Source organism: Bipolaris zeicola (assembly GCF_000523435.1).
Source record: "Bipolaris zeicola 26-R-13 unplaced genomic scaffold scaffold_29, whole genome shotgun sequence".
Taxonomy (NCBI): domain Eukaryota; kingdom Fungi; phylum Ascomycota; class Dothideomycetes; order Pleosporales; family Pleosporaceae; genus Bipolaris; species Bipolaris zeicola.
Window position 1 is genome coordinate 153,800 of NW_006912078.1, and position 25,484 is coordinate 179,283.

The 25,484-nt window shown below is 50.0% G+C and overlaps 12 protein-coding genes across 12 annotated transcripts; 4 read left to right on the forward strand and 8 right to left on the reverse strand.

Annotated features, from left to right (window-relative positions):
• Positions 1–37: 37 nt before the first annotated feature.
• Positions 38–1,943, reverse strand: COCCADRAFT_24099 (glycoside hydrolase family 76 protein; the record flags this gene model as incomplete). Its single annotated transcript, XM_007711415.1, has 2 exons — positions 38–1,776; positions 1,829–1,943. 2 exons carry the CDS (start codon positions 1,941–1,943, stop codon positions 38–40), a joined length of 1,854 nt encoding a protein of 617 aa, XP_007709605.1.
• A 2,023-nt stretch (positions 1,944–3,966) lies between these two features.
• On the reverse strand, positions 3,967–4,496 carry COCCADRAFT_89050 (uncharacterized protein; the record flags this gene model as incomplete). Its single annotated transcript, XM_007711471.1, has 2 exons — positions 3,967–4,194; positions 4,248–4,496. 2 exons carry the CDS (start codon positions 4,494–4,496, stop codon positions 3,967–3,969), a joined length of 477 nt encoding a protein of 158 aa, XP_007709661.1.
• A 647-nt stretch (positions 4,497–5,143) lies between these two features.
• Positions 5,144–6,717, forward strand: COCCADRAFT_89223 (uncharacterized protein; the record flags this gene model as incomplete). Its single annotated transcript, XM_007711472.1, has 3 exons — positions 5,144–5,270; positions 5,320–5,834; positions 5,887–6,717. 3 exons carry the CDS (start codon positions 5,144–5,146, stop codon positions 6,715–6,717), a joined length of 1,473 nt encoding a protein of 490 aa, XP_007709662.1.
• A 250-nt stretch (positions 6,718–6,967) lies between these two features.
• Positions 6,968–7,419, reverse strand: COCCADRAFT_89171 (uncharacterized protein; the record flags this gene model as incomplete). Its single annotated transcript, XM_007711473.1, has 2 exons — positions 6,968–7,171; positions 7,219–7,419. The coding sequence occupies 2 exons, from the start codon at positions 7,417–7,419 to the stop codon at positions 6,968–6,970; spliced, it is 405 nt and encodes a 134-aa protein (XP_007709663.1).
• Positions 7,420–9,496: 2,077 nt separating this feature from the next.
• On the forward strand, positions 9,497–10,406 carry COCCADRAFT_24103 (uncharacterized protein; the record flags this gene model as incomplete). Its single annotated transcript, XM_007711416.1, has 2 exons — positions 9,497–9,901; positions 10,041–10,406. 2 exons carry the CDS (start codon positions 9,497–9,499, stop codon positions 10,404–10,406), a joined length of 771 nt encoding a protein of 256 aa, XP_007709606.1.
• A 381-nt stretch (positions 10,407–10,787) lies between these two features.
• Positions 10,788–12,695, reverse strand: COCCADRAFT_34531 (uncharacterized protein; the record flags this gene model as incomplete). Its single annotated transcript, XM_007711438.1, has 3 exons — positions 10,788–10,828; positions 10,881–12,387; positions 12,597–12,695. 3 exons carry the CDS (start codon positions 12,693–12,695, stop codon positions 10,788–10,790), a joined length of 1,647 nt encoding a protein of 548 aa, XP_007709628.1.
• Positions 12,696–13,228: 533 nt separating this feature from the next.
• Positions 13,229–14,905, reverse strand: COCCADRAFT_2831 (uncharacterized protein; the record flags this gene model as incomplete). Its single annotated transcript, XM_007711405.1, has 2 exons — positions 13,229–13,687; positions 13,724–14,905. The coding sequence occupies 2 exons, from the start codon at positions 14,903–14,905 to the stop codon at positions 13,229–13,231; spliced, it is 1,641 nt and encodes a 546-aa protein (XP_007709595.1).
• Positions 14,906–16,123: 1,218 nt separating this feature from the next.
• Positions 16,124–17,928, reverse strand: COCCADRAFT_24106 (uncharacterized protein; the record flags this gene model as incomplete). The annotated part of the gene is made up of 4 exons (XM_007711417.1): positions 16,124–16,528; positions 16,591–17,190; positions 17,279–17,680; positions 17,728–17,928. 4 exons carry the CDS (start codon positions 17,926–17,928, stop codon positions 16,124–16,126), a joined length of 1,608 nt encoding a protein of 535 aa, XP_007709607.1.
• Positions 17,929–18,125: 197 nt separating this feature from the next.
• Positions 18,126–18,317, reverse strand: COCCADRAFT_89196 (uncharacterized protein; the record flags this gene model as incomplete). The annotated part of the gene is made up of 1 exon (XM_007711474.1): positions 18,126–18,317. A coding segment is annotated over one exon (192 nt), but the record flags the coding sequence as incomplete, so codon positions are not given.
• An 872-nt stretch (positions 18,318–19,189) lies between these two features.
• On the forward strand, positions 19,190–20,761 carry COCCADRAFT_89149 (glycoside hydrolase family 43 protein; the record flags this gene model as incomplete). Its single annotated transcript, XM_007711475.1, has 1 exon — positions 19,190–20,761. The coding sequence occupies one exon, from the start codon at positions 19,190–19,192 to the stop codon at positions 20,759–20,761; it is 1,572 nt and encodes a 523-aa protein (XP_007709665.1).
• A 360-nt stretch (positions 20,762–21,121) lies between these two features.
• On the reverse strand, positions 21,122–22,488 carry COCCADRAFT_34535 (uncharacterized protein; the record flags this gene model as incomplete). The annotated part of the gene is made up of 6 exons (XM_007711439.1): positions 21,122–21,250; positions 21,320–21,567; positions 21,621–22,067; positions 22,122–22,181; positions 22,235–22,271; positions 22,324–22,488. The coding sequence occupies 6 exons, from the start codon at positions 22,486–22,488 to the stop codon at positions 21,122–21,124; spliced, it is 1,086 nt and encodes a 361-aa protein (XP_007709629.1).
• Positions 22,489–23,762: 1,274 nt separating this feature from the next.
• On the forward strand, positions 23,763–25,379 carry COCCADRAFT_24109 (uncharacterized protein; the record flags this gene model as incomplete). Its single annotated transcript, XM_007711418.1, has 2 exons — positions 23,763–24,719; positions 24,780–25,379. The coding sequence occupies 2 exons, from the start codon at positions 23,763–23,765 to the stop codon at positions 25,377–25,379; spliced, it is 1,557 nt and encodes a 518-aa protein (XP_007709608.1).
• Between the last annotated feature and the right edge of the window lie 105 nt (positions 25,380–25,484).

A 25,484-nucleotide genomic window follows, 5' to 3' on the forward strand; every position in this document is an offset into this window, starting at 1 on the left:
CTGCGTATATACATCAATTCCCACATCCTCATCCCCCCTACTCAACCACCCCAAACTCATCTCGCCAAAGAAAAATCCACATAGCACGCACAACCGCCAACCCACTCCCCTGCGTCTCAACCGTGCGGCCCCTCCCCCGATCATTCAAATCCCCACCCACCCTTCTCTCCATAAACTGCACCTTCTCCCTCTTCCCATACACATCCCCTTCCTCCCCTTCCCCTGTGTCTCCATTCCGATAATCCGTCGCATTAACCCCAACCTCTACCTCACACCCCTCTCGCTCACCCTCATTCGCACCCCACCACCCCCCAAACCTACCCTCGCGATCCCGCGTCGCCAATGCAGCCTGCGCATTATGCACCACCCACCCGGTATACGCCTTGCAGCTATTGTGATGCAACGCTGCGAGCGCCCTACTCGCGCTGTGCGTCTTACCGCGTTGTGCTGGTTTACGGGGTAAGGGGTCACAGAATGCGGTTAGGTGATGGAAAAGTATGCCTTTGAAGGTTTGGGCGTCTTGGTTGCAGTGGGCGATTGGGTCGCAGAGTTCGGTTAGGATACCGTTGCTGCCGAGGCCGTGCCATTTCGTTTCCTCTTCTTTGCCTTTTGGTTTTGGTGGGGAAGATGGTGAGGAGGAAGAGATATCCCAGCCTGTAGCGCGTATAACGTTTCGCACGAGCTCGTGTCCGTCTTCTAGATACTGTGTTTTTCCAGTGGCTTCCCAGAGGCCGCGGAGACCCGAAAGTACAACGCCTTGGTTGTAGGTATAGACCATTTCGTTGCGGTCGTCGCACACGGTTTTGCTGTGGTTGGTGCGGTAGCCGGTGATATGGAAGCCGTCGGTGTAGAGGCCTTGGGCGTTTTGCATGCCGCTTTGCTGGAGCCAGGTGTAGCCGTTTATGGCGTTGGCGAGGTAGATGAGGGAGTAGCGGGGGCGGGTGTGGGGGTTGTCGAGGCAGCCATCGTCATCGTCAGCGTCTTGCGAGGCAACGGTATTGCTGCGGTTGTTGGAGGATAAAGAGGGTGACTGGGAGAAGAATGGTGAACAGTTTTGGTCGCCGGGGAAGTGAAGGTACATGCTTATGCTGGCGGAAATGAAGAGTTGGTTCGTGATTGCGTTTTTATACGGTAGGAGGGATGGGTTCCATGTCATGCCTCCGCCACAGAGGCGCCAGTCCCAACCTTTTTCGGCGAGTTCGTAGAAGATGCGTGCACGGTGGGCAAAGGCTGGGATGAATTGGTGGGCGTGCCAGGATTTGTCTGAGTTGCTGGATGAGGCGGAGTGGTGGGATGAAGAATGCGTTTCGATGAATCTGCTTGCTTCGAGCCAGCCTAGGACTACCCACAGCATATCATCGTAGGCTTGCATGCGTATTGCGAAGTGGTCTTCACCAAAGTAGTAGGCTGTGGTTTGGGAGAAGTACTTGTTAATTTCGTTTTCGCGTACAAGGGCTTCCATCTCGTGTTTGCGGGTCCGGGAGAAAGTGCTGGGCAGAGTGGAGGAGAGCGTGGAGAGCGTGGCCGAGACGTAGGTCGAGGTTACGGCTCCGGTCCAGTCGATTGCAGTGGTGTACTTGCCGAGCCAGATGGCGAAGTAGTGGTCTTGCATTGTGGAGAGGGCGGAGTACAGGTCTTGGAGGATGTTGGTTTTTGTGAGGGAATGGTTGGCTGGTGTATTGCCCTGGGGTGTTGATGGCGAATCTTCAGGCGATGCTTGTAGAGGTGACTGGGATCCATCATGTATGTCGAACTTGTAGTTTGTTTGAGCATCTCCTAGAGGACTTTTGTGAGCTCGCAATCACCAGACTGCATTTCTCAGCCTCACCTTGTCCGTCTTGATGGTGTGAAGTACCAGCTACCAGCCCCGTCACGAACGTAATCACAAGCAACGATACCAACATCCTCAACCGCCAGACTGGCGCGACAATAGAAAACGCCATCTTCAACGCCCCAAAATCTCCGAAGCTCTTTCTCAACTCAAGTTACCAAGCCAATCCAAAACACCCAGCGACGCGTGACCCCCTTGCGAAGTACGTAATCTGTGCTCACGCGCGCAAGAAGCAAATCCTACAGCAAAAACACACAACGGGCAGAACGGCCCCAGTGAAGAACTCTAACCGGTAGAGCGAGCAAAGTCATGGTAAAAGAGGAGAAGGTTGGGGGCGGCGATTTGTCTGAGGCTGATACGAACCTAGCCAAGTCCACCTTTTGCCGCGCTTGCATGTTCCGGCGCTTTTTTTGCTTCTTGTTCCTGGGTGTATTTATCCTTGGAGAACGACATTCCATCGATGGTAAACCTTCTAAAAACAAATGTGGTACACTGCTAAGTTGCAGAGAAGACGCTACAACACAGCACGCCCAGCACCTGCATATTCTCCCACTTCTGCAGTATGTAATCCATACGTGGGGGAGCAGGCACCTCCAACGCCGCGCCCAGACCTAGCTGCCACCCCGCCCCCATCGTGTGGTGGTCCAACGCACAGACCCCAATTCATCCCAACTCGTTTAAAAAAATAGAGGAACTCTTCCACGACAACAACCACCACGAAAACGACAACGCGAAAGGGCAAAAAAAGAATATGCTGATAAGAGTGGGATTCGAACCCACGCAGATTTCTCTACTAGCACCTGAAGCTAGCGCCTTAGACCGCTCGGCCATCTTACCGGAGAGTGATAGATGGTGTATTTGAAAATTGGGTTGAATATGTATTGAGTTTTGCGCGCTTAGAAAGACATTTTAAGCCACTAGAGAGCATATGAGATACAATTCGGAAAGTTGGGATCCTGCTGCTCTGGACTGGAAATATTTTTCATCTGTTTAAGTGGGGTACATGGCACTTGAAGATGAATTCTCTACTAGTCAGCCGCATGTCCGAGTGGAGCGCGGAATGAGGGACCAAAGGATCATGCAAAGGGTTTATTTGATAGGCTGCTTGCTTGAATAGGGGGTCTGATCAAGATGTTGAGTCAGGGACGGGCAGTGTGTGGAACTGGTGGGTACTAATGAAGTTCTGTGCTGGGGGATAGCCAGTTGGGATGGGCCTTTCCAGTCCCTTCCTAAGAAGCACCTACTTCGAACCTTGGTATGCTGCTTTCAGAGAGCCATGGCTGACGTGTATAATGGCATATTTTTGTGGTGCTGAGTACGAGTAAGTGTCTATTAAATTTCATGTTCTTCTACTCAATGAAGATGGAAGCAGATGTCCAGCAAAGTGTGTAATTTTTTTATCAACTACTCACCACTCTAGGCGCCACAGAGGGAGCAGCTCATATCTATTGATTTAGGAAATGAGCGCATCAATCTAGACCTCCCAGTTGCAATGTTTTTTGAAGACGAATCTAACACAAACCTTGAACCCAGACACCTGGATTCAACCCATCACTCTAGGATTTTACAGGCATTAGTGACTAAAAAGCCCAGAAAGCTCATTCGTGAAGATTCTAAAGAATGGCGAAGATGCCGATAGCCGCACTAGTGCTGAATGTTTTATCATAATCCTGTGCAGTCCGACAATATGAGGGATGGACTGGATTGGCGGGCAGTTGTGAGTGGGGCAAGTTTTGCCGACTACACGTACATCGTGACGACTTTTTCAGACGCGTCTTGAAGACAGCATGCTCATTCTACTAGTTCACTTTTATGGGGCGCGTATTCGGTTCACAACATCACAATGCTAGTCACATGAACTTTTTCCGTCAAATCACAAGTGAAGTGGCCTAGCATGATGTCAGCCAATCGTTTGATAGATAAATAGATGACATGTACTCACAACAGTCATGTCAATGCCCGACCTGGCTCGTGGAGAGCCAGGTCGGTGAGCTCGTATTGTAATTCCTGATACAAGGCTGCTGGCGACCTGTACTGTCGAGCGGCTTCCAAGATGATGCATCCAAGCCTCCATATCGCTGTATAAGGTGTCCCCAAGGTGGGGTATCAATACGCAAAGCTGGCTCCATAAAAGACTACTCGTCGTCCATGTCGTCGCGACCCGGACTCCTGCTCCTTGCCCTCGCCGCACCACGCCCGCTCTGTCTCCTGTCATGGTCGCGCGCACGGCCCTTGCTGGCTGGTGGTGGTCGTACAAAAGCATAGTCGACGGTGACCTTTTGCTCGAGAAGCTCCTCGCCGTTGGCCCCCTTTATGGCCGCCTTTGCTTCGTCCAATGTGGCGTATTCGATCAGTGCGTAGCCCTGTTCAGCATTAGCCATGACACGGTGGTCCTTGGACAGGCTCAGGCGCGTACCTTGACATAACCCGTGCGACGGTCGAGGTTCATGTGCAAGTTCTTAACAGTGCCAAATTCGCCAAACATGTCCTGGAGATCCTCCTCAGTCGCCTCCTCGTGGACATTGGTGACAATGATGATCCAGCCCTCGATGGAGCGCACAGCTGTTGCGCCCGCTGCTGTCTGCGCGTCGCTGGCCTTGGGGTCGGCAGCCGGCACGTCTTGCTGCTCTGGCTGATCGATGTCCATTTTGGCGTCTTCTTCCATGGCTGCGGTGTGTGGTTGGCTGAAGATTGCTTGATTGGTGGAGAGTGGGTGACTGTGGATGCTGCAGCTTTCCCATCGCCAAAAGCTGCCCTGGCCGAGCGGCTCGCGCTAGTCAACCTGCGCCGGTGGTTTCTCTTGCCCGCCGCGAACTCAACGCCCAGCATTGCCAACTGCCCTCCAATGCCCGGAACCGGGAAGGTACCAGAATTCCCAACGCCTGCTTGCTTCCTGCATTCAAAATGATTATTGTATCCACTTGTCCGAGCCCTGCCGGAGCGCCTATAATAAGAGGGCCGCCCGTCCTCCACTTGACTATCACTTGAGCTACCAACCCCACCGACGTCACTGTTGTCGTTACGTGACAGAAGAATTGAAACGCCCCAATCTCACCATGCTGCAATTTCTCGACAAATACGTGCACTATCAAGACCCGAGTCTTCCAAGCTTCTCTTCTTTGACCACTCTGTACTTTATCATCCTCGCCTCTTCGCTGCTCATTTCCCTGCGTTCGTCACAACTAGAGGAAGAGAGAGCACGCTAGCTACCATGTCGCAATTCACACATGTTTGTATACCAACTCCCACTGAGCTTGCCTTAACTGATTCAAAAAGATTGCTATGATCGGTTGTGGCAGTATGGGTGGTGGTATGGCCATGCTCTTCGCTGAGATTGGAGTCCATGTCTCCCTCTCGGACCCTTCGGAGGAGACCATGGATGCTGTCATGCAAAAGGCAGAAAAGCAAGGCTATCATGGAAAAGTAGACAAGTACACAGGTCCGCTGTCTCGCCTAACATCTCCACGGCGCGAAACTGACAAATGCAGACTACAACTCGCTCTGCAAGTCACTGTCATCACCACGCCTGCTTGTCTTCTCTCTTCCACATGGCGGCGTTGGTGACAAGGTCCTTGAGGGCCTGGAGCCCCACCTCTCTCACGGTGACATCATACTGGACTGTGGCAATGAGCAATTTGAAAATACAGAACGCAGGCAAGACAAGTGCAAGGGCACTGGCATCCGCTACATTGGCTGTGGCGTCAGTGGTGGCTACCAAGCTGCGAGGGCCGGGCCCTCAATGTGTCCCGGTGGTGACATTTCCGCACTCAACGAAGTTCTCCCCCTTCTGCAAAAGGTTGCAGCCAAAGACAAAAACGGACAGCCATGTGTTGGTATCATTGGCAAGGGCGGTGCCGGACACTATGTCAAGATGATGCACAACGGCATTGAGCATGGCATGATGAGTGCAATCTCCGAGGCCTGGGGCATCATGAGAAAAATGGGTATGGGTGATGAGGAGATTGGCGATGTGCTTGCACAATGGAACTCGGAAGGCGAGCTGGTGGGTTTTAGTTTTACGACTTCTTCGTGTCGCACGCTGACAACACATATAGAGAGGTACCTTCCTTGTTTCCATTGGCGCAGACTTATCGCACAAACGAGATGAAGGACGTCTCGTGATCTCCCAAGTCCTTGACAAGGTTGTCCAAGATGTGACTGGCGAAGAAGGCACCGGTGTATGGAGCAATACCGAGGCCATCGACCTACACGTTTCAGCTCCTACCCTTAATGTCTCCCACGCATTCCGCCTAGCATCTGCATTCCGTGGCGATCGTGAAAAGGCGAACAAAACACTCGATGGTGGATTCCCGCCCAATGAACTTACCGTCTCTGACAAGAAAGCCTTTATCGAAGACTTACGGCAAGCGACCTACGCAGCTTGCCTCGCCAGTTACATTCAAGGAATCAATGTCATTGCCACTGCAGACCGAGCACATGAATGGGAGATTGACTACTCGCAAGTCTGGCAGATTTGGCGTGCTGGTTGCATCATTCAAGCAGATTACATTTCCGATGAGATTCTGGCCCCTGTGTTGAAGTCGAAGCCATCTTCTGAGGATCTGAATTTCAACTTCTCTTCTCGCGTTGCCAAAGATGTTAAGAAATGCTTCCCGGCACTTCGGCGAGTCGTGGCCAAGTCGGTCGAGACGGATCAGGTGGTCCCTGCTATCGGCGCAACGTTAGAGTATTTCAAAGTTGTCAGCGGAACTGATCTGCCCACTTCATTCTACGAGGCTGAGCTCGACTACTTTGGTAGCCACATGTTTGACAAGAAGGATGATACAGATCCAAACGTCAAGAAGCCCGTGGAAGGCAAGCATCACTTTGAGTGGAAGCCTACAATGAGCCAGAAGGAGCAGTATGGGAAGAACTATTCGTTGTGAGGTGGCATGGCTACGACTTGTACTTGCAAAAAAATGTTACAAGGCAGTTTATAGAAGATAGAAACTTCAATCTAATGACATAATCACGACCAAAGGCAAGTATAAACAATATCTCAATTTTGGTGTCTGTGACATCGTGAACTGATTCCCTCAAGGCAAAGACATTAAGAACCATCATATTCACAATTTATTTTCTTTCTATGATTATTTACACCGCTACCATCTTCTCTCTTTCTATCTATCCCACACCCTAAGGCGCCACAAGAAACCCCGTGCTCGACACCAACTTATCACTAACCTTATCCCCAACATCCACCGTAACATTAAACGTCGTAAACCCCACATTCCCAACAAACGACCCCACCGTAAACACCGCCGCCACAATCTCAATCTTCTTCTGCTTATCAAACAGCTGAATATGATCCGGCGCCGTCGTCCTCAGCTTCACCGGCGCCTGCTTGGGTTCGGGGGTAGGTGGTAAATGGTTGCGTATTGCCCTACGCTGTTGATGCTGCCAGGGGGATTGTTGTAGCCCCATGTTACGGCGACATCGGTCCAGAGGTTTGACGAGTCGAACCTTTCGTCGAAGGTTATGGTGTAGGGTTTGTTGGGGGCGATGGTGGCGGGGACGGTGATGCCAGAGATGAAGGCGGAGGTTGTGGAGAGGGTGGTTAGGGCGAGGGTGATGGGGGTGAGACGCATTTTGAAAGTTTGTGAGAGGGAGATTAGATGTTGGCGTTTTTTTTTGAGGGTTGGGTTTAGAAAGAGAGGGATGGTTGGATGGGTGAGCGTGGATGGAGTTCTGTTGTATAAGATGGTGTGTTGTCTTTATGTAGTTTTTACCATTTTCTTCCCGCTTCTCATGTCAAGCTTCTAGACTCTATACCTCTTGACATGTCATCCTTCTCCGCCAGCCAGGTCCGTGTACAGTATGACTTTTCAATGTGAGATCGTTAACGGCATGCAAACGTGACCGAGACATCACCCGCCAACCCGTTTCCTCTTAGCTCGACCCTAGTAACCGAAACTCTGTCATGAGGAGCTTGTTGAATATTGGTGTCTGACCCAGAATGGGTGACCGCTAGTGTAATCATAGGTGGCGGGAGGTATGTCACTGCGTTGGTTGCTTACGGTTAATTTCCATGACAAACTTAACCAGCCGTCTTTTTTGCATTTTCTCACCGCATATGCTCCACGCGCTGGATTTCTATTACTTCTAGAAAATAAAGCTTAATTCTCTCGGTATAGCTGCGGTGAGCTTTGCTCCGCGTTTAGTACAACATTCAGATGCTTGTTACCACCATTCTCAGCGTTGCAGACTGGTGCTGTGATCACAGCTTTGAAGGCGATTATAGAGTTATACTAAATGTCTTTTGTAACTCTCAGAGGAAAAAATCTAATAGTACGCGGATAATAGATACGTGTGACTAGCGGTCTCGGAAGGGGGACAGGGATGAAGTACGGGAAATGCCGTTTGCGCACGTTTACGGTATTGGAATTATAATTAGTCACTTCTATTTTGGGGTTAGCATGGAATTTAAAAGGGGAAAGTGCTTATATGAGGCTATTAACGTTTATTTCGACCGTAGAGCGAACGGCATAGCGGACATGTTATAAGTTGGGTCCGTGGATGTAAGTGAGTGCTTCGGGAAACATGGAATGGGGACTAAGGGAAGGAGTACTTGAGAAAAGTGGTCGAAGCACGTTCATCGTTTGAGTTGAAGATAAAGGATGAGGAGATCTTTGAAGACATAATCTGATGATAATCTCTTAGTCCCAAGTTCTCAAAATGAACACAATGTTAGGGCCGGAATATACTGTTCTTATTATACCGTCTTGCTACTTATCTTCTTATGAGTACCAGTTGTCATGAGGTGGGAAACAAGACACAATGAACAAGGGAAAGCTGACTCGGAAGAGAAGATGAGTTATCGGTATGCTGGAAGTGGAACATCGGATCTTGGGAGATACCGAAAGTGTCTGGAAATGTAACTAGACATACGTGATTGAGGAAGGAGCAGGCTTCGATGCCTACTACCACCCAGAACCAAACGCTCTAATTCTGTTACCGTACCTAGCAAGTTCACTGATGGCTCCCAGTTTGGTACGAAGGGTTATGGAAATGAGAAAGACTGGCATATGGGATGGCCGACTCCTAGCTGTGATCATGCAGTACAAGTTTCCCCCAATAGGCGTCTTTTTCGCTAGGTTTAGCTTATTATTAGGGGGTCTGCGATCAAGGTATGTTTGCCTCCTTTTAGTGTCAGGCTACAATAACAAAGAGTATGCATAAGCGATTATGCATACCCGCCGTTTAGTGTACCTCAACTTATTCTTTACAATTTACCTAGTCACTACTATCTCTTTTAAGGAAACGAGGTTGATTGTAAAATTTGTTAAAATAGTAAATTACCATATCGGAATGAGGGATTCTAACATCTTCGCCCTAGAAGATAAGATTTTGCAAATAGCAAAATCAATAATGCTAAAAGGAGATAGATTTTTCGATCATAATTTTCTTGTCAAAAACGTGTGAGACAGAACTTTATCTTCAAATCCATGTGATTGGCTTCGTTAACTTAGGGGACCAGAAGATTACGTCTTGCGGCCGATGGTTCTGTGAACAGATAAGTAAAATTCAGACGTGGCCGCCTTCCTCTTGTTTCTCTAGCCAAAGAAAAAAATACTAGCAACCTTCATCTTCCTTCTTCCTCCCAGCATCACTAACACCCTTACTTCTTAAAAAGAAAGATCTAAACAAAAACTCACCATCCCCACCATGCCCCCGTTACCCAACACAATCTCTCTACACAGCAATCTCAATTCCTCACCACCCACCATATCCTTCAGTTTTGAAATCCTCCCCGCCCCCCAAATCACCTCCCACATACTCTCCCAATGCGCCACCATCTTCTCCTCCGCCTACGGCATCTGGGGCCCTCACGCCGAACAAAGAATAGGCAAACACTGCAAACACGGTAAGCGAATCCGGCTATCCGTCAAGCGTCTCCGGTCGCAGTCTTTAGCCCCGTGCACTAATAGCGTGCTCGTTCGCGGCATGTATGGCGATGAGCTTGCTGGGTATGCATTTGCGACGCGCTGGATGTACGAGGGGAGGAGAGTTTGCTGGGTTACGCAGCTTTGTGTGAAGGTTGAGTATCGGAGGAGGGGGCTTGCGACGGAGGTAAGTGTTTTTGTTCTATCTACATCACGTGTCGCAGTGAATACCATAAGTGTATTCAGCTGCGAGCTCTGTAGTTGACTGAGGACATCTTTTTGCTGTTGAAGAATTCGATAGGGGCGATGTTGCTGACTTTGTGTAGTTACTACGTCGCCTCCGTGAGGATGAGGACTACGCCTTTGGCATTTTGTCGTCACATCCAGCTGCTATTGTGGCAGGGTTGCGTGCGTGGGGCAAGGGAATTGAGGATGTCGATATGAGCTTTGTAAAGGAACATGGTGCTGGTATCATGGCTGCGTCGCCAGTACAGTACGTAAGAGACGCTAAGTTCAGGGGCAGTATCTTCGGCAGTGTAGACGATGGTGCAGTGTGTTGTGCGGACACGGATTTTTGGGTCGATCACGCTGAACCTTTGGCTATATTGGCTGATGTTAAGAAGATATTTGCTTGGCCATTTGGAAACCTACCTGAAGGATGCGAGTTTTTGGCTCTGATTAGGATTGTTTGAAGGTCGAAGGCAGTTATATCCAGTTGTCCTACCCAATCTCATGACATACTATCATCAACCATTCTAGTTCGAATTATGATCGCCAGCATGGGCGATATTCGGCCCTTTCCAATGACACAAACGTATAGAATGATCTGCTTCCAAAATAAACAATCGCCAAGGCGGATGCAGACGGAATGGAACGAGGGCTCTTGAAATGAACAAGGATCAATGTTATCATCTGACTCAATCATCTTGAAGGTCTAGAACTTGCGTTCGTGAGAGATGGAATTTCATGATGTTGACACTACATCTACTACATTCTCATCTTGATCAAGCCGGAATTACGGCATGAATAAACCTCAATAGCCTCAATATCAAAACCCTCATCTTCTCATTACATTACTTGCGAAGCTCAGATTGAGTCTTCTGGTCCTCGAATTCTGTCATATCGTTAGCAAAGCATAACACCAGGTATATATTTCAATTACTCACCCTCGAGCCAATCCACAACAAAATTCTTCAAAAACTGCTGCGCATACACAACCTGTGGCGGCGGCAAATCAGGCGTAGTCTGATTCTCAAAGATACCGTTCTCTTCCCAATGATGCACGCCATGGCTAATAAGCAACCACGGCTCATCAGTGGAGGTTTTGCGGCTATCCGGGTACCACAATGGGGTTGCAGGCCTCCAGGGATCGGCGTTTCCACCGATAATAGCGAGGCGCTCGTATGCAATGTCGAACCCGCCGTATTTATTGACGCGCTCAACATCTGGAGGGGTCTCGATGCCGAATTGTGCGCGGCAGAAGAAGGTGAGATATTCGAGGTCGAGGGTGCGCGAGATCAAGGGCATGATGTCCTTGGGTGTGTTGCCGGTTTGGATGTAGCCCCATTCGGTGCAGACTTGGTAGTTCCAGCTTACATAAGGGTAGTCTTCGAGCGAACTGGCTGACTGGAGGGCGGTCGTGTTGGTTGTCGTAAAGAATTGGTCTTGGGACACGTCTGATTCGCGCCAGTTTGCAACTGCGGTGCGGTTGAGCCAGGCAATGGCGTTGAGGGTTATGTCCTGAACTGCTGTGTCGTTGGGGTAGCCAGCTGCTGAGACGAGCTTAGCAACTTCTGGACGCAGATTTTCGGCAACAGGCTCCTCGTTGGTGATGTTCTGGCAGTAGTTGAAGAACGAGGGAGAATTCTCCTCAGGATCCCAGCTTGTGCTTTGGAGACCGTAGACACCAGTGAGCTGGTTTGCGAAGTCGCGGTTATCCGTAATACGGCCTAGGCCAAAGACATTCTTGAGCGATTGGACCAAGGAAGTATCGTTTTGGCGCAACAGGATGCCGTCGACCACATCGATCAAGAGTTGAGTGTTCTTGATACAGTCCGGAGGTCCGTAAAGCCTGGCGGGCTCAAAGTACTCCCAGTAGTCATAGATGGCTTTGGTGACACCTGATGACGAGATTGCTCCCCAGAAGGTCTCTGGGTAGACTACGCGCAGGAACGCAGCTTGCGCTCCGGCATAAGATCCACCGTAGACAACCCAGGGGGTGTTTGGAGCTGTCAGATCCGCATCGATTCCATCAAACTTGACGTTCCTCGCAAAGTAGTCAATCTCAGCAAGAGATTGCTCCGTTGTCAAGAAGCGCATGTTCTTGGTGCTAAGATCCGGAACAGGGAAACTCTTTCCATAGTAACGGTGTTCCAGGATGACGCCTAGACCATTAGTAGCCTTGATGACCTGATGTACAATTCCCTTTTGGAGGAAAGGTAGGCGACCCACTCCACTGGTTTCTCCGCTGAGAAGGACAAATACAGGGCCGCCTGGCTTGTAGTAGGTGTCATCGAACCAGTATCTCAAGTTGAAAGATGCATTGCTGTGCGGCTCGTAACGAGTCTCGTTGTGGAAGAAGTCAACTGGTACAGACAAGTTACGTTCCGGGTATAGCAGGGACGGGTCGGTGTCCTCGCGTTTTGCAAGACTGCGACGAGTCTGTGCTTGGAACTAATTATCCTGTCAGATTCACCGGTCCAATATATTTAGCATCGTGCCATTGTGCGTCGACTTTGTTTCGCTCGAATTTCGCCGAGTAAGCACCAGATGACGATAGTATGAAAATTAACTCCTCGTCGCAGCTAGGAAGAGGACAATAGACTGATGACTAGCTCTCGTCTGAACTTTGGGCTACACAAACAATAGAAAAGTTGGCTTACCTCCTGCTCCCTGTCCGCAATATTTCTTGGTGAGAGCCTGAGCGCAGAAACAGCCTGTAGGCTGGAAAGGACCGCTGCGACTGCAATTGAGAGACGCATGGTGTGAATGCGTTGGTCGCCAACTTGGAGCGAAGAACGGGCACGACTGCGCTTTTTATATAGTGTAATCGCACACGAACGAAGACCGAGCTTCAACAGCTATGATAACTATCCGCCCCTGCCCATACATATCAGAGACTGGCGAATTGGCCATGATTCAGGAAGGTGGTTAAAGTAGTGTGCCATCGCTAGCGCAAGGTCGATGCTCGAACAAGCAGGAGAAACGGTGATCGGCAGATGTGGAGCCGTGGGCCGTGGCGCACCGCAAGCTTTATGGGTTGGCTGCTTAAAAGTACCTCAAAAGCGTTAATAAAGGATCCTGTTGGTGCCAATACGCGGAACAGTGCGCAAGCGGCGTGCAACCGTCAGTTGCACATGACGTGGTGGCGATGCCGCGAGGTTGGTGTTGCAACCAGTCGACGCCCCACCTTCACCTTGGCTATCCAGGACTAGCTCGCTTGATTCGCTGAACCCCGATAACACCCCTAATATCATCCAAATATTAAGTGCTTTCCGGACATTGGTCGAGCAATTCATATCAAGAAGAAGTTCTCCAAGCTGTCATCCTGCAAACTTCCGTCTTGGTACATTAGCCCGTCCACGAAAGCCTCGCCTACGAGCTTGTGATACGTAACAGCGGGAATCTTTGCCGAACGCCTGTTGACGCAGTGTCGCAGTAAGAAGGGTGTCTTTCCGCCCAAGAGAACAGCCACGGTATCTCCTTTCTTCATATCCCATGGACCCAAGCCAAATCTTCCATCTTCAGTAACAAAGAATCGGCGGCAGATACAGGCATTGTACACCGCGAGCCTATAATCTCTATCTTCATCGTCACGTGGATATTCCTGCAGGGGCTTAATTCTTTTTCTCCAGTCCATAGGTTCAATCTGCCAGCAATCCGCAGTGACTGTGCGATTGAAGGATTCTCTCATAGCAGATGTTTCTGCATGCCCTAGCTCCTTACTAGCGACAAACTCCCAGCTGCGCAAAACCTGGTCCCAATCAATTTTTTGCTAGGGTCCTCTTACGGGAACGATTCTAGTTCTTGCTACAACGTTAATCTTGTAACCTGCGACTGCCAGAATACGATGCTCTAGATCAATTACGAAGTGTGGGGGATCGCGTCCCGATGCCGAGAACGGTTTGGATGATTCAAGATCTAGCAATCTCTTGGCCTTCAAAATAAACGGATAATCATAGCTGAGTCGCCAATCTCGACACCAACTCGCATTGTGAAGTTGCGCCCCAGGAGCATAACTGAGTATGTCCAGGTTTCTCATGTGGACTAGACAAGACTCGGTAAACTGCAGGAAGACTTCATCCGGCGGCTTGCTATAATCAGGCATTATTAGAGATGGGTTATCCGACTGTAGTAAACCAAGCAGGGCGTATATTTTGTCAGATCCAAATGTGGCTAATTGTCGTCGAAAGCGGATGACGAGGTCACCTAGTGCGACGTTGGAATCCTCAGCGTCATTTGCCTCTTCTTTGAGGCTTTGAATATATTTAGTGGATAAAGGGGCCCTGTAATTACTGAACAAGCCGTTTGCGAAGGGGCTGTACGTGAATAGTTTGTGGACAGCTTCCCAATCAACTTGGAAGGGACCACAATGTATGACCACGTGACGCCCAACGACTACCTCTTGAATAACCCAGGCACGACCCCACCAGCCATGCTCAAAGATACGGAGATATTCTGCCCTCATGCTGATCCACGTCGGCTGCATAGTGTGATTATCCCAAAGTGTTTCGATTTCCTCGGTCTTTGCAATCCCGAATTGCTGTACGAACTCGAATAGAGAACCAGTAGCAGGAGCTGCTTCGCCCAACCACACCACCACCCTGGAAGCCTTCGAGTATATGTCTCGCATCATCTGGACTTGGGTGCTCTTCTCTGTATCATCGAGTTGATTGATGCATACAGCATCAACCCAAAGTATTCTTTCATGCTCAGTGCTGCGCAGCTCTTTGAGTGCATTATACAAGTTGTATGAAATGTAAAATGATTTTCCATCGACCCGGATGGTGTATGAACGTAAGCTTACACCCCAAACGTAGCTGAGTGCCTCGAATTCTGAGAACGAAAGAGGTCCCTCAATCAAGTCGCATGTGATCTCTTCTTCGTATCTCCCTGGTCTTAGCCGCAGAACTCGGATACGAGGTGGCCCTTTAGAAATATCGGAATAAACTTGGGCGTTTTTAGCCAGCATTTTGTTCTTTAGCCTTGGGTAGATAATGTCAAAGACTGGATACCGGTAGAACGCGAACGACAGAAAGAAAATCACAAAAAAACATGCAATGAGAAACAAATCTAGTAGATCGGATATCAGCCGAAACCCTATAACCACGACTAGAAGTGCCAGGGCAGGGGGGACCGCTATGGCTGCTAGCATGAACCCAACCGAATAAGCAATGGTAAAGTATGCGTGTTTCTTCGCGATGCATCCGGAAGGAGTGTGTCGGTGAATAGGATCAGTAAAATTCGTAAAGACCAACGATGTGAATAAGGATATCCCCTGTTGCGCGGCAAGAGAAGTAAGGGACAACGTATACAGATTTACGATATGTGATTGAGACCCATAATAGTGCCACCGACGAGCCACGAAACCTGAATCTACTCGTGCATTCATGGGGTACAGGGCCCAAAGTATGCGCGATAGATTTTGAAAAAGGGAGGCCATGACAAGAGGGATGATTGCCTAGAGGCGTGACCCGTAAAGTGCGTTACTGCCATCAGTCATCTTTTTGGATATTTATTGCTTGAATATCACGGAAAACTCACCTGCGTCGCTCGTTACGTCTGGAATTTCAACAGGGTTGTAGGAGAGAAGAGCAAAGAAAGCTGCGAGGCGAACAGCGAGATAAGAGTAGAACACTGACTGCGCCACTTTCGGCCCCCAACTTGGCTGGAGGCGTTACCATGCGCCACTACAGCCTCAGGACGACGACCAAAATACCCTACCAATTTTCTCATTTGACTAGTTGCACAGTATAATGGCCGTACTGGGTAAGTTATCACCTTCCAGAAGGCCTCCAAAAGACCGATTGTCTCCAGTTAGGGAAATCAAAAACTGAGTGGAGGGCTTGCGCTAAGGATAGATATCATCACAAAAGGATCCTGAGCTGAGTAATCTTTCCAGCTTACTATCGCTTTGATCGGTCAAAGTACTTCCTAAGAAGTGTGACAAGGACGCCAAGCTACTTGAACCAATGACTCAGCCCCCTAACGTGCATGATGACTTCGGCTACGCTGTCATAGGCTGGATATCAAAGGATAAACAACATGGACAGAATCTACTCCAGAATCACAAAAAGATAACGAATATGCGTAAATCTCAAGCGGGGAAATTCATACAACATCATCACCATCTACAAAAGCTGTATCAGACCAAGTTTCTCTAAACCCCCACACCCCAACCCACCATCCCCTACTTCGTGACCTGCTCAATCCTCTCCACCGTAACACTCTTCTCCACTCCCCCTCCCTCCATCCCCCTCTCCTTCACATCCGCCAACGCCGCCTCGCCCACATCCACCGCCTCCTCGCCATCAAAGAACTTTGCAATCTCCTCCATGGGCGTATACCTTGTCTCCACAATACAAAAGTAAATAACACCAATCTCGAAAGCCAGAAAAACGCAGTAGCAGATGTAGTAGCGCCACTGAATAGCGTCGAGCGCGATGCCGTTGACGAACTGGTTGAAGAAGAGGGCGGCGGTAACGCAGAAGTTGAGCCAGGTAAAACCTTTTGCGCGGAGGCCGTAGGGGAGGATTTCGGTGGTGTAGCCGGCCATTATGCCGGATTTGATGTCGTAGAAGATGCCGTAGAAGAACTTGTTTCCGGGGCCACATTAATATAGCTTCTTTTTTTCTTGAAAGGGTGTAAAAAACTTACGATGCTGACGATGAAGCCTTTGCCCAGAGGGGCACGGGGCGCTGCGTCGTAGCGCGCGGAAATAATGGTGAAGATGTTGAACATGACAAAGGTTCCGATTGTGGAGATGAGGTAGATGGGGCGACGACCGAGTTTGTCGACGAGGAAGGCGAAGAGGAAGTTTTCGCAGAGGGCGAGGGTTTTCATGCCGCCGTTGATGCCAAGTTGCGTGTGTGGATCTGTGAGGCCGACGTTGTCCATGACGTACTTGAGGTAGTAGGAAATCAAGCCGTTGCCGCTCCACTGGCTAAAGAAGCCGATGGCGGTGATGATGGCGATTCGCTTGCGGTTGCCCTTGGTCTTGAGAAAGTCGGACCAGCTGGTGGCGTTCTGCTGCTTGTCCAAGTCGATAGCTGCACGGACTTCGGCGTATTCGAGTTGGACGAACTCGTCGTTCTCGTCTCCTTCACCATGCCATTTAGAGAAGACTGCGAGGGCTTCTTCGTGGCGGTCTTTGTTGCATAGCCAACGAGGGGATTCGGGCATGAAGGGGACGAAGGCGATGATGATCAGGGAGCAGATTGCCTGGAGAAGGGAGGGTAGGCGCCATGACCAGTCACTCTGTTCTGAATCAGTGATGACACTCTCATAATAATCTCCACAGCAGGGATTGAGTGATGGCGAGAAATGATTTTCTCTCCTGACTTACCTGAATCTGAAGTGTACCATAAGTAACCCAAGACGCAATAAACGCACCAGAGTGGTAGCTCGCACCCGACAGCGTGACCAAAACAGCACGATCCTGGGGATGAGCAATCTCCGCAATAAGCAGCGGAGCTGAGCCGAGCACAATAGTATCTCCAAACCCAAGAATCAATCTAGCAGCAATAAACATGCCAATGTCCTGTGCTCCTGTTTGCAGTCCAACAGCACACAACATGATTGCGCATCCAATCATCACACCAATCTTCCTGCCCTTCCAATCGATAAGGTAAGGCGTGAAGAAGAGACCAATGAGCGAACCAAGCGACATTGAGGCGTTGAAGAAACCAAGCATTGCACCGCGGGGTTCGCCGAAGTAGTCCTGCCAGTAGGAAAGCGATTGGAGACCCTGTCACTCATCAGCATAGATCAGCGTGCAAACGTAGTGTTACCAACATTCATCATACTCCCATCGAAACCATTCGCCGTATTGGTCAAGATAAGAATAACAATGTAGATGTACAGTCTACGCAGATTCGGTCGCTTCCACCATGGTAGGCGCTCAAAAGCACGACCAGCGAAGAAAAAATGGCCCTTTGGCGGTTTGACAGGTACGACTTTCTGGGTAGTCTTTGGCGGGCGAAGAGAAAAGCCCATGATGGATAGTTTGATATCGAATGTTCGCTGAAGAATGCAGTGTAACAGCCAGCGCCTGCCCCGATGAAGAAACAACAAAGGGTAAAAAATCTCGTTGGCCACTGCATTTATATACTTTTTCCACATCCCAGGGCACATGCAACGCCAGGAGGCATACTACCGCAGGTTGCTCGCGTGAGGTCCCAAGCGCACGGTATCTAACCGGGGCAAACCTTCCTTGGGAGGAGCCAAGATGGGTGAATTGAACTACATTTGCCTGGCCTTGTCCCGCAAGTCAAGCACTGCCTTCTCGGATTCTGGTGTAGAGCGAGTCCATACCAAGGCACTGCGGTCTTGATGATTCTGGGCGCCAGCGTCCGTCGGGGCTGGGATGGATTGGGGGAGTCCTGGGGCGTAGACGACTAAGCCCAAACCTGAATGCGGGGTGAAGCTAAGCAAGGGCGCGAGTGACCCCATGGGGCACAACAGGCTAAAGATCGTCACAGACGTTGTCTTTTGCTTTCGTGTGGTTGAGATGGAGACGTGCAGTTTGACCTTATCCCGCGCTGGCTGCTATTGGCTATGGAGTGGCGTGGGCCGAAGCGATACTGGAAGTGTTTTAGTGTCGCGGTGTGTGATTCGACGTTCATCGTCGGTACATTGACAGCCGAGCAAGCTTTCAGTACAGCCTCGAGTTGGACGCCAGCCAACGCTACCAAGAGGCGCGCCTAGACACTACAGTCTTGGGATACCGTGCTGGGCCATAGGCGCGTCTAATCTGATCCTTTCGCCTGGGAGGACTATTTCAGCTGTCTTCTGCATACCACTTTATCGCTGCGATATATATTGCAGATCATGTTCGTTGGACCTATGATACCCGTTTGTTACACACGGCACGCTTGCATTGAAGCGGGATGGACCTGGTTAGCCGTTTAAGTCTTTGTGACCCAAAGTAAGCGGTCGACACAGTAGTAAAATAGGGTTGAGTGACTTGTTTCGGACACGATCCCTGGCTACATCATTGGGCTGAGATGTCACATGACGTTAAGGTTTGACAGTCGTTGTCGAGACGGCAGAGAACAAGACGGATATGGCATTCCTTCATGCGCCTCTTTTATGCATTTACCCGGCAAAATACCCGATGCACTAGGAAAGCAACATCAGACTACACATGATGATTCGCACACAGGACAAAGACGAGTCCATGATACCACCCCTCAAGAAAAGTCTAAATCACTCGACCAGCTCACAAGGTTTCTTTGATCAGCCACACAGCACTACAATGAGCACCGACTCGCCCATCAACCCAATCATACCGGGCTTTGCCCCGGACCCATCTCTCATCCTAGTCGACGACACGTATTTTCTGGTAAACTCGACCTTCCACCTCTTCCCCGGCCTTCCAATCTATACCTCGCGTGACCTCGTCCATTGGCACCAAATCGGCAATGCCATCAACAGATCCTCACAACTCAGCTTCGCCAAAGCCCCCACCTTGATCCATGACATTGGCAACAACGACCATTTGTACGCCACTGGCGGCTTGTACGCACCCACGCTCCGCCACCACAACAGCACATTCTACATTGTCTGCACCAATGTCGTAAACTACAGCACAGATTCCGCCCAAGAAAGCGAGACGCAGAACTTCATCATTTCCACCACCGACATCTATGCTTCGGCCTGGAGCGACCCCATCTACTTTGACTTCAACGGCATAGACCCTAGTCTCTTCTTCGACCCCCAAACAGGAAAAGCCTATCTCTGCGGCTCGAAATCGCCAGGGCCCTCGACAAAAATCACTCTCTTCGAAATCAACGTGACTACAGGTGAGAAACTGACAAAGGAAAAATATCTCTGGCACGGTACGGGAGGCATATACCCCGAGGGCCCACACATCTACTTCCACAATGGCTTCTACTATCTGATGATAGCCGAGGGCGGCACGCATGAAGGCCACGCTGTAACCATGGCACGCAGCAAGAATCTGCTGGATGGGCCCTGGGAGCCTAGTCCGCTAAACCCCATACTGAGCGCTGCAAACACGGACGAGTACGTCCAGTGTACGGGCCACTGCGAGGCGTTTGCCGCCAAGGACGGACAGTGGTGGGGCGTCTGCCTCGGGATCCGCATGCGCGAAAAGGAATTCTACGGGCTGGGCCGCGAGACGTTTCTCACGCGGGGATCCTGGAGTGCGGATGGGTGGCTCAAGTTTGAGCGCGCGACCATGCAACTGAGTATTCCTGGTGTGAGTGTTGATGCGAGGAAGAAGCTGAGTGCAGTGCCTGGAACAGATTATGTGTATATTCATGATCCTGAGCTGCGAGATTACGACTTTGATCCTACAGGTCGAAGTGTGGTGGTAAAGGCTTCGCCGTATGATTTGACTGCACCGAATGGGTCGCCTTCGTTTCTGGGTAAGCGCCAGTGTTGTATCGAGGGGAGAAGTAGAGCCACATTTGTTGTGAGTTCTCTCGATGAAGACGCGCACGTTACTGCAGGCCTAGCGGTGTACAAAGATGAACATCGCTTCTTTTCAGTTTCTTATAGCACAGATCAATCGCCGCCGGAACTTTCCCTCCGCGTCTTGAATACGGCTAAGAAGATAGATCGGAAACACACTTTCGATTTGCCGATGCGGCCCGAGTCCTTGGAATTCGTCGTCGAATATACGGAGATGCAGTACGAAGTCTCATACAAACTGCATGCTGCGGGAGAGAGCAACAAAGTAGCGAGTGTAAATGCAAAGGACCTTACTGGCAAAGACTTCGTAGGGCCTATTTTCGGGGTTTTTGCCATTGGACATGAAAGGACAGAGGTCAAGTTTGAGCGGTTCCAGGTAGATTCGGCGTGATGTTGGAATGCGAATAAGTCACATGTATGGCCTTGGGGCGTTGGGGGAATACGAAACACAAGGATTGTCTTGCTGGACGGAGATGTCGTGACTCATGATCTTTCGGTATTGCGTATTATCTTCTACTTCATCTTAACGACTGGCGTCTGCCGTAGCCAAAACTTGCACCATGATTCTTCTTCTTCTTCTTCTTCTTCTTCTTCTTGGGCGTAGATCATTCCCCGGTGTGTTGGTATAAAACTTTTGAAGTCGTCATTCCCCGACCTTGCGAAACGCCATATTCTCTAATAAGCGGACGATGTGGGTATAATGCTGAGAAAGGCAATTGGACAGGTGTGAATCTTAAGGTGTAATCCTTGTTCAATCCCGCGTAATGGTAAAGTCTTTGGACACCTGGATGGCATCAAACGGCATGGGATCTGCCGTGAGTTTCCTCTCTGAACTCGCATCGTCGCCGGTGACGGTGGCATTTACAGTATCCTTGTCATGCTTCAAGTCATTAGCCTCTGTACTACTCTCGTCTTGCATGCGGAAATATGCAAATGCGGTCCAACTTACCAACTCCATCCACTGTGTATAGTGACCCGGTCGCTGTTGTTGCGACCCACCCAACCCTCCAGTGGTTGATCTCTTGGGCCCACTCTTGAGACCGCTACTGCTCATCGAGGAGCTCTTGTAATGCGAGCGCCATCGCAGATAGAAGGGTCGTAGCATGGGAATGTTGATACACAGACTAGCCAGCATCAACTCGACAGTGCACAACATGAACGTAGTACCCGAAGTTCCCGTGAGGTTGCCAATGAGATCTGAAATCTATCAGTATACCATGTTGCAGGGGAAAAACAAATCTAGAACTTACCGATTGTGTAAATGAGCACAAAGCGAGCAACACCAATGAATACGCAAGCCAAGCCAAGCCCGAAACAAGCCAACACAGCGAACTTCTCAGTCTTTCGCATTTGCAGCTGCCAAACAGCTCGGATTGGTAGCGCTACAATCATGAGATCTGTTATCATGTTTGTTATGATCAGAAACTTGAGCAAAAGCATCTGGTCCAGGCAGTGTCCGACTCGTTCTATAGTCCATTGCTGGGAAATGGGGTCGCAGAGAAACAAGAAGACGAAGTTAAAGATGATGGCCCAGGCTACTACGATACCACCAACAATGTATACCGCAATACGAAGTTGGAGCGAGAACACGCGGTGGTAGAGCGCAAGTTGAGAGAGCTTGAGAGCGGCCAAGCACCAAATGTATATCAATGTATAGGCGAAGGTAAGCTGCATGATATGTGGAAGGTTGTTCATGACTGTATTTTGCGATTAGCTAATGTGTTGAAATATTCGTGTCGCATTCAACTCACGCTTGGGAAACATTTCCGAGTTGTTTGGGTCGAAATCATAGCCCACACCACTGGTAAAGACTAGATAGTGTGTCAGTCATACCGTCGATGCCTATTGAACAAGACTTCCTCACCTTCAGCATTGAGACCGATTGTGCTTGTGGTTAAAACCTTGAATCAAGTCAGCCGGAGCTCTAATGGCCATTGCAGACTTGCGGCATACCATCGCGATACTCGCAAAGATGTCATCCAGTGACAATCCGGGTCCTTTTACGCGCCCATAGATGCGAAAAACAACTGTTGACGCAGCGAGCAACCACAAACACGACATTGCTATCATCGAGTCACGGCCGCTCCTCGCCATCGGTATCTCGATCACCTCTTTCATCTTGTCCGGTGGCCGTGACGCACAGATCTGATAGAGTCGCGTCACAAGTAAGCAGCAATATTAAACAAGACGCCGAATAGATGGAGTGGAGTCCGTGATAGTGGACTGAACGGACAAAAGAGCGGCGAACAAAAGGAACAACATAATGGGGGCACTGGGATAGTGTTAAAAACTTGATCCATGCTGTCCTCTCCTGTCGTCGCTTGAAGGATTCGGAACATGACAACACGGACCGGCAACGCGAAGGAAGCAACGGGCCGATAGCGTTCCCTTACCTGTCAAGGCAAATAGTGGGTATGTTGCGTAAAATCGTTGCCACCATGGTCGACAGGAGAACGGGATGATTGCCATTCAGCTGCTTTCGGGTCATCCGCAACCGAATAAGCTTAATCGCGTGCAGCGAATGCATTGGCGATCTCAGCGCAAGCGAAGTAGAGCCGTCTATCTTGGTTCGTTCCACCATGCCAAAATACGGGGTCAAGTCCATGTGAGTGACTCGAAGTAGACAAGACGAGGCTGCTCGCAACGCTGAAACCTTCTAGGCCAGGCACGAATCCACAGTGCCAAGCTTGCATACCACGCGCCTTAATCATATCCCGCGCAACCCGCAGCGCCTGCACTTAGGGGAATAAAACCAACCCGGCTCCACTCGACTAAGGAACGGCAGTCATCTCCCGCCTTGTTTTGGACGCAGGGGGCCCAAAGGAGTAGTCAACCCGCCAATCTCAAAATACCTACTTTGCATCTTCTCTTCTCTCTCTCGCCGAGTTCATGGTCTGCAAGATTTGTCGGGGTGTAGTCGGCGAGATGATTTCTCGGCTGCATCTCAGAATATGTGGGACTCGGGGGAGGGGGACTCGATGGAGCTGTCAAGTGCAAGCAAATCCCCAAGGTCATTGACTCGAGCCTCGTATTTGGGTAGCTTTGCCGCAGCGGAAGTGGGTGCAGCTCCGCCCGCATAGTCCAACGCTCTCCCATGTGGCACGGCAATGGACTTGAAGCACCAATGATGGGAATGCCAATTGTGGAATTAAAGTGGAGCATACTAAAATGCAAAATATTCGAGCAATGCACGCTACTCCTCTTATCGCCAAGGGTTGATTGGTAAAAAAGAGCCACTGACCCCGAGGAGGAGGGATCGGCCCTGATGTGGTATAGGTAAGCGTTAGACGGGAGCATTCATAATATAGGAGTCGACCTCGCCAGTACGTCGTCCTGCATCTGCTCCCGTTACTGTGCAGGCTGGGTGTCGTCAAGTCACCCAAAACATCACCATGGACCAGCAATCCGGCGCGGCCCAAGGCCAGACGTCAATCTTCTCTTTTGCGAGCGTAATTTGGCTGGTTGTGGCTTGGATCGGCTATCGAATCGCAATCGCGCTTTACAATATCTCGCCTTTTCACCCCCTATCTCGATTTCCAGGCCCAAAAATTGCTGCTGTATCTTACCTCTACGAAGCTTACTACGACTGGTGGCTTGTCGGGCGCTATGGTAAAGTCATCTCGCGTATGCACGAGAAGTACGGCCCAATTGTGCGCATCAACCCAGACGAACTACACTGCTCCGACCCCGCCTTCACAGACGAGATCTACGCTGGACCGGGACATGTTCGAGATAAATGGCAGCACCAACTGAACACTGGTGGAGCTGGCCCTGTCTCGGTGACTGGATTCTCCACGGTCAACCACGATCTGCATCGTGCACGAAGGGCGCCGCTGAACAAGTTCTTTTCACGTCAGCAGATGCTGAAGTTAGAAGGCGAGGTGCACGAATTTGCATCCATGGTCGCAAAGAAGATGCTCAAGTCAGCCGGCAAGGATGCATTCGATGTCAAGGAAGCGTTCAACTGCTACACAGCCGATGTCATCTCTCAGTATGCTTTTGGTGAGCCCATGGGGTTTGTGGCGCAAGAAGGTTGGGAGCCCAACTTCGCCACATGGGTCAAGTCGTTCTTCAAGAGTGCCTACATGATGCGCCACAATGCCTTGGGCCGCAAGATGGCCCAAGTACTTCCCTTCATGGCTGACTATCTGGGCGAAGATATCAAGGCAGTCATGAAAGTCATGAATGTGACAATTCCCCAGTACATCGCGCAGGCACTGAAAAATCCCGATAACGGACGTGTTTTTGCCGAAGTCATGGGTAAAGATAAATCCATGTCGGAAGAAGAGAAATACAGGTACAACGGCGAGGGCTTTAATTTCCTGCTTGCAGGTACTGAAACAACTGCTGTAAGTAAAATTAGGTTTCAGGAGCCGATCAGGAACGTAGCAGTACTAACCTTGTTTTAGGCCATTCTCACCGTCTTTACCTACTGGGCTCTCGCCAAGCCAGAGATTAACCAAAGGCTGGCATCTGAACTTGCACAAGCTGGTATTAGCACACAAAACCTGAAATGGATTGAGCTCGAAAAGGTTCCTTATTTCTGGGCCGTGTTGCAGGAGTGTCTGCGCATGATGCCTGGTGTATCGCATCGGTCGGCCAGAATTGCGCGTGAAGAGGACTTGCACTACATTTCGGCAGACGGCAAGACGGACTTTGTGATTCCCAGGGGCACTCCGATTGGCATGACATCCATGATCAACCACTGGAACACTGAGCTTTTCCCCGAACCAGACGAATTCCTTCCTGATCGCTGGCTACTGGAGAATGGTACGCAGAATTATGCGTTGCAGAAGAAACTGATTGCGTTTGGAAAAGGCAGTCGCGCCTGCATTGGCGAACAGCTGGCATACTGTGAGCTTTACATCATGTGCGCGTACATGGTGCTCGATGTTCATCCCAGGGCCAAACTGGTTGATACAGTCAAGGACGACATTTCGTATGACCACGACTTGATTGTTGCACAGACGGCCAAAGGGTCAATTTCCGTTCGCATCGCTGTAGAGTAGGGAAAACACTTGGGTTGTGCCAGCGCGGAGGAGCCTGGTGCCATTGTACTGGATATGTTGATGGATTGAATACGCAATATCTGATTCTTGTATGGATGGCGACTT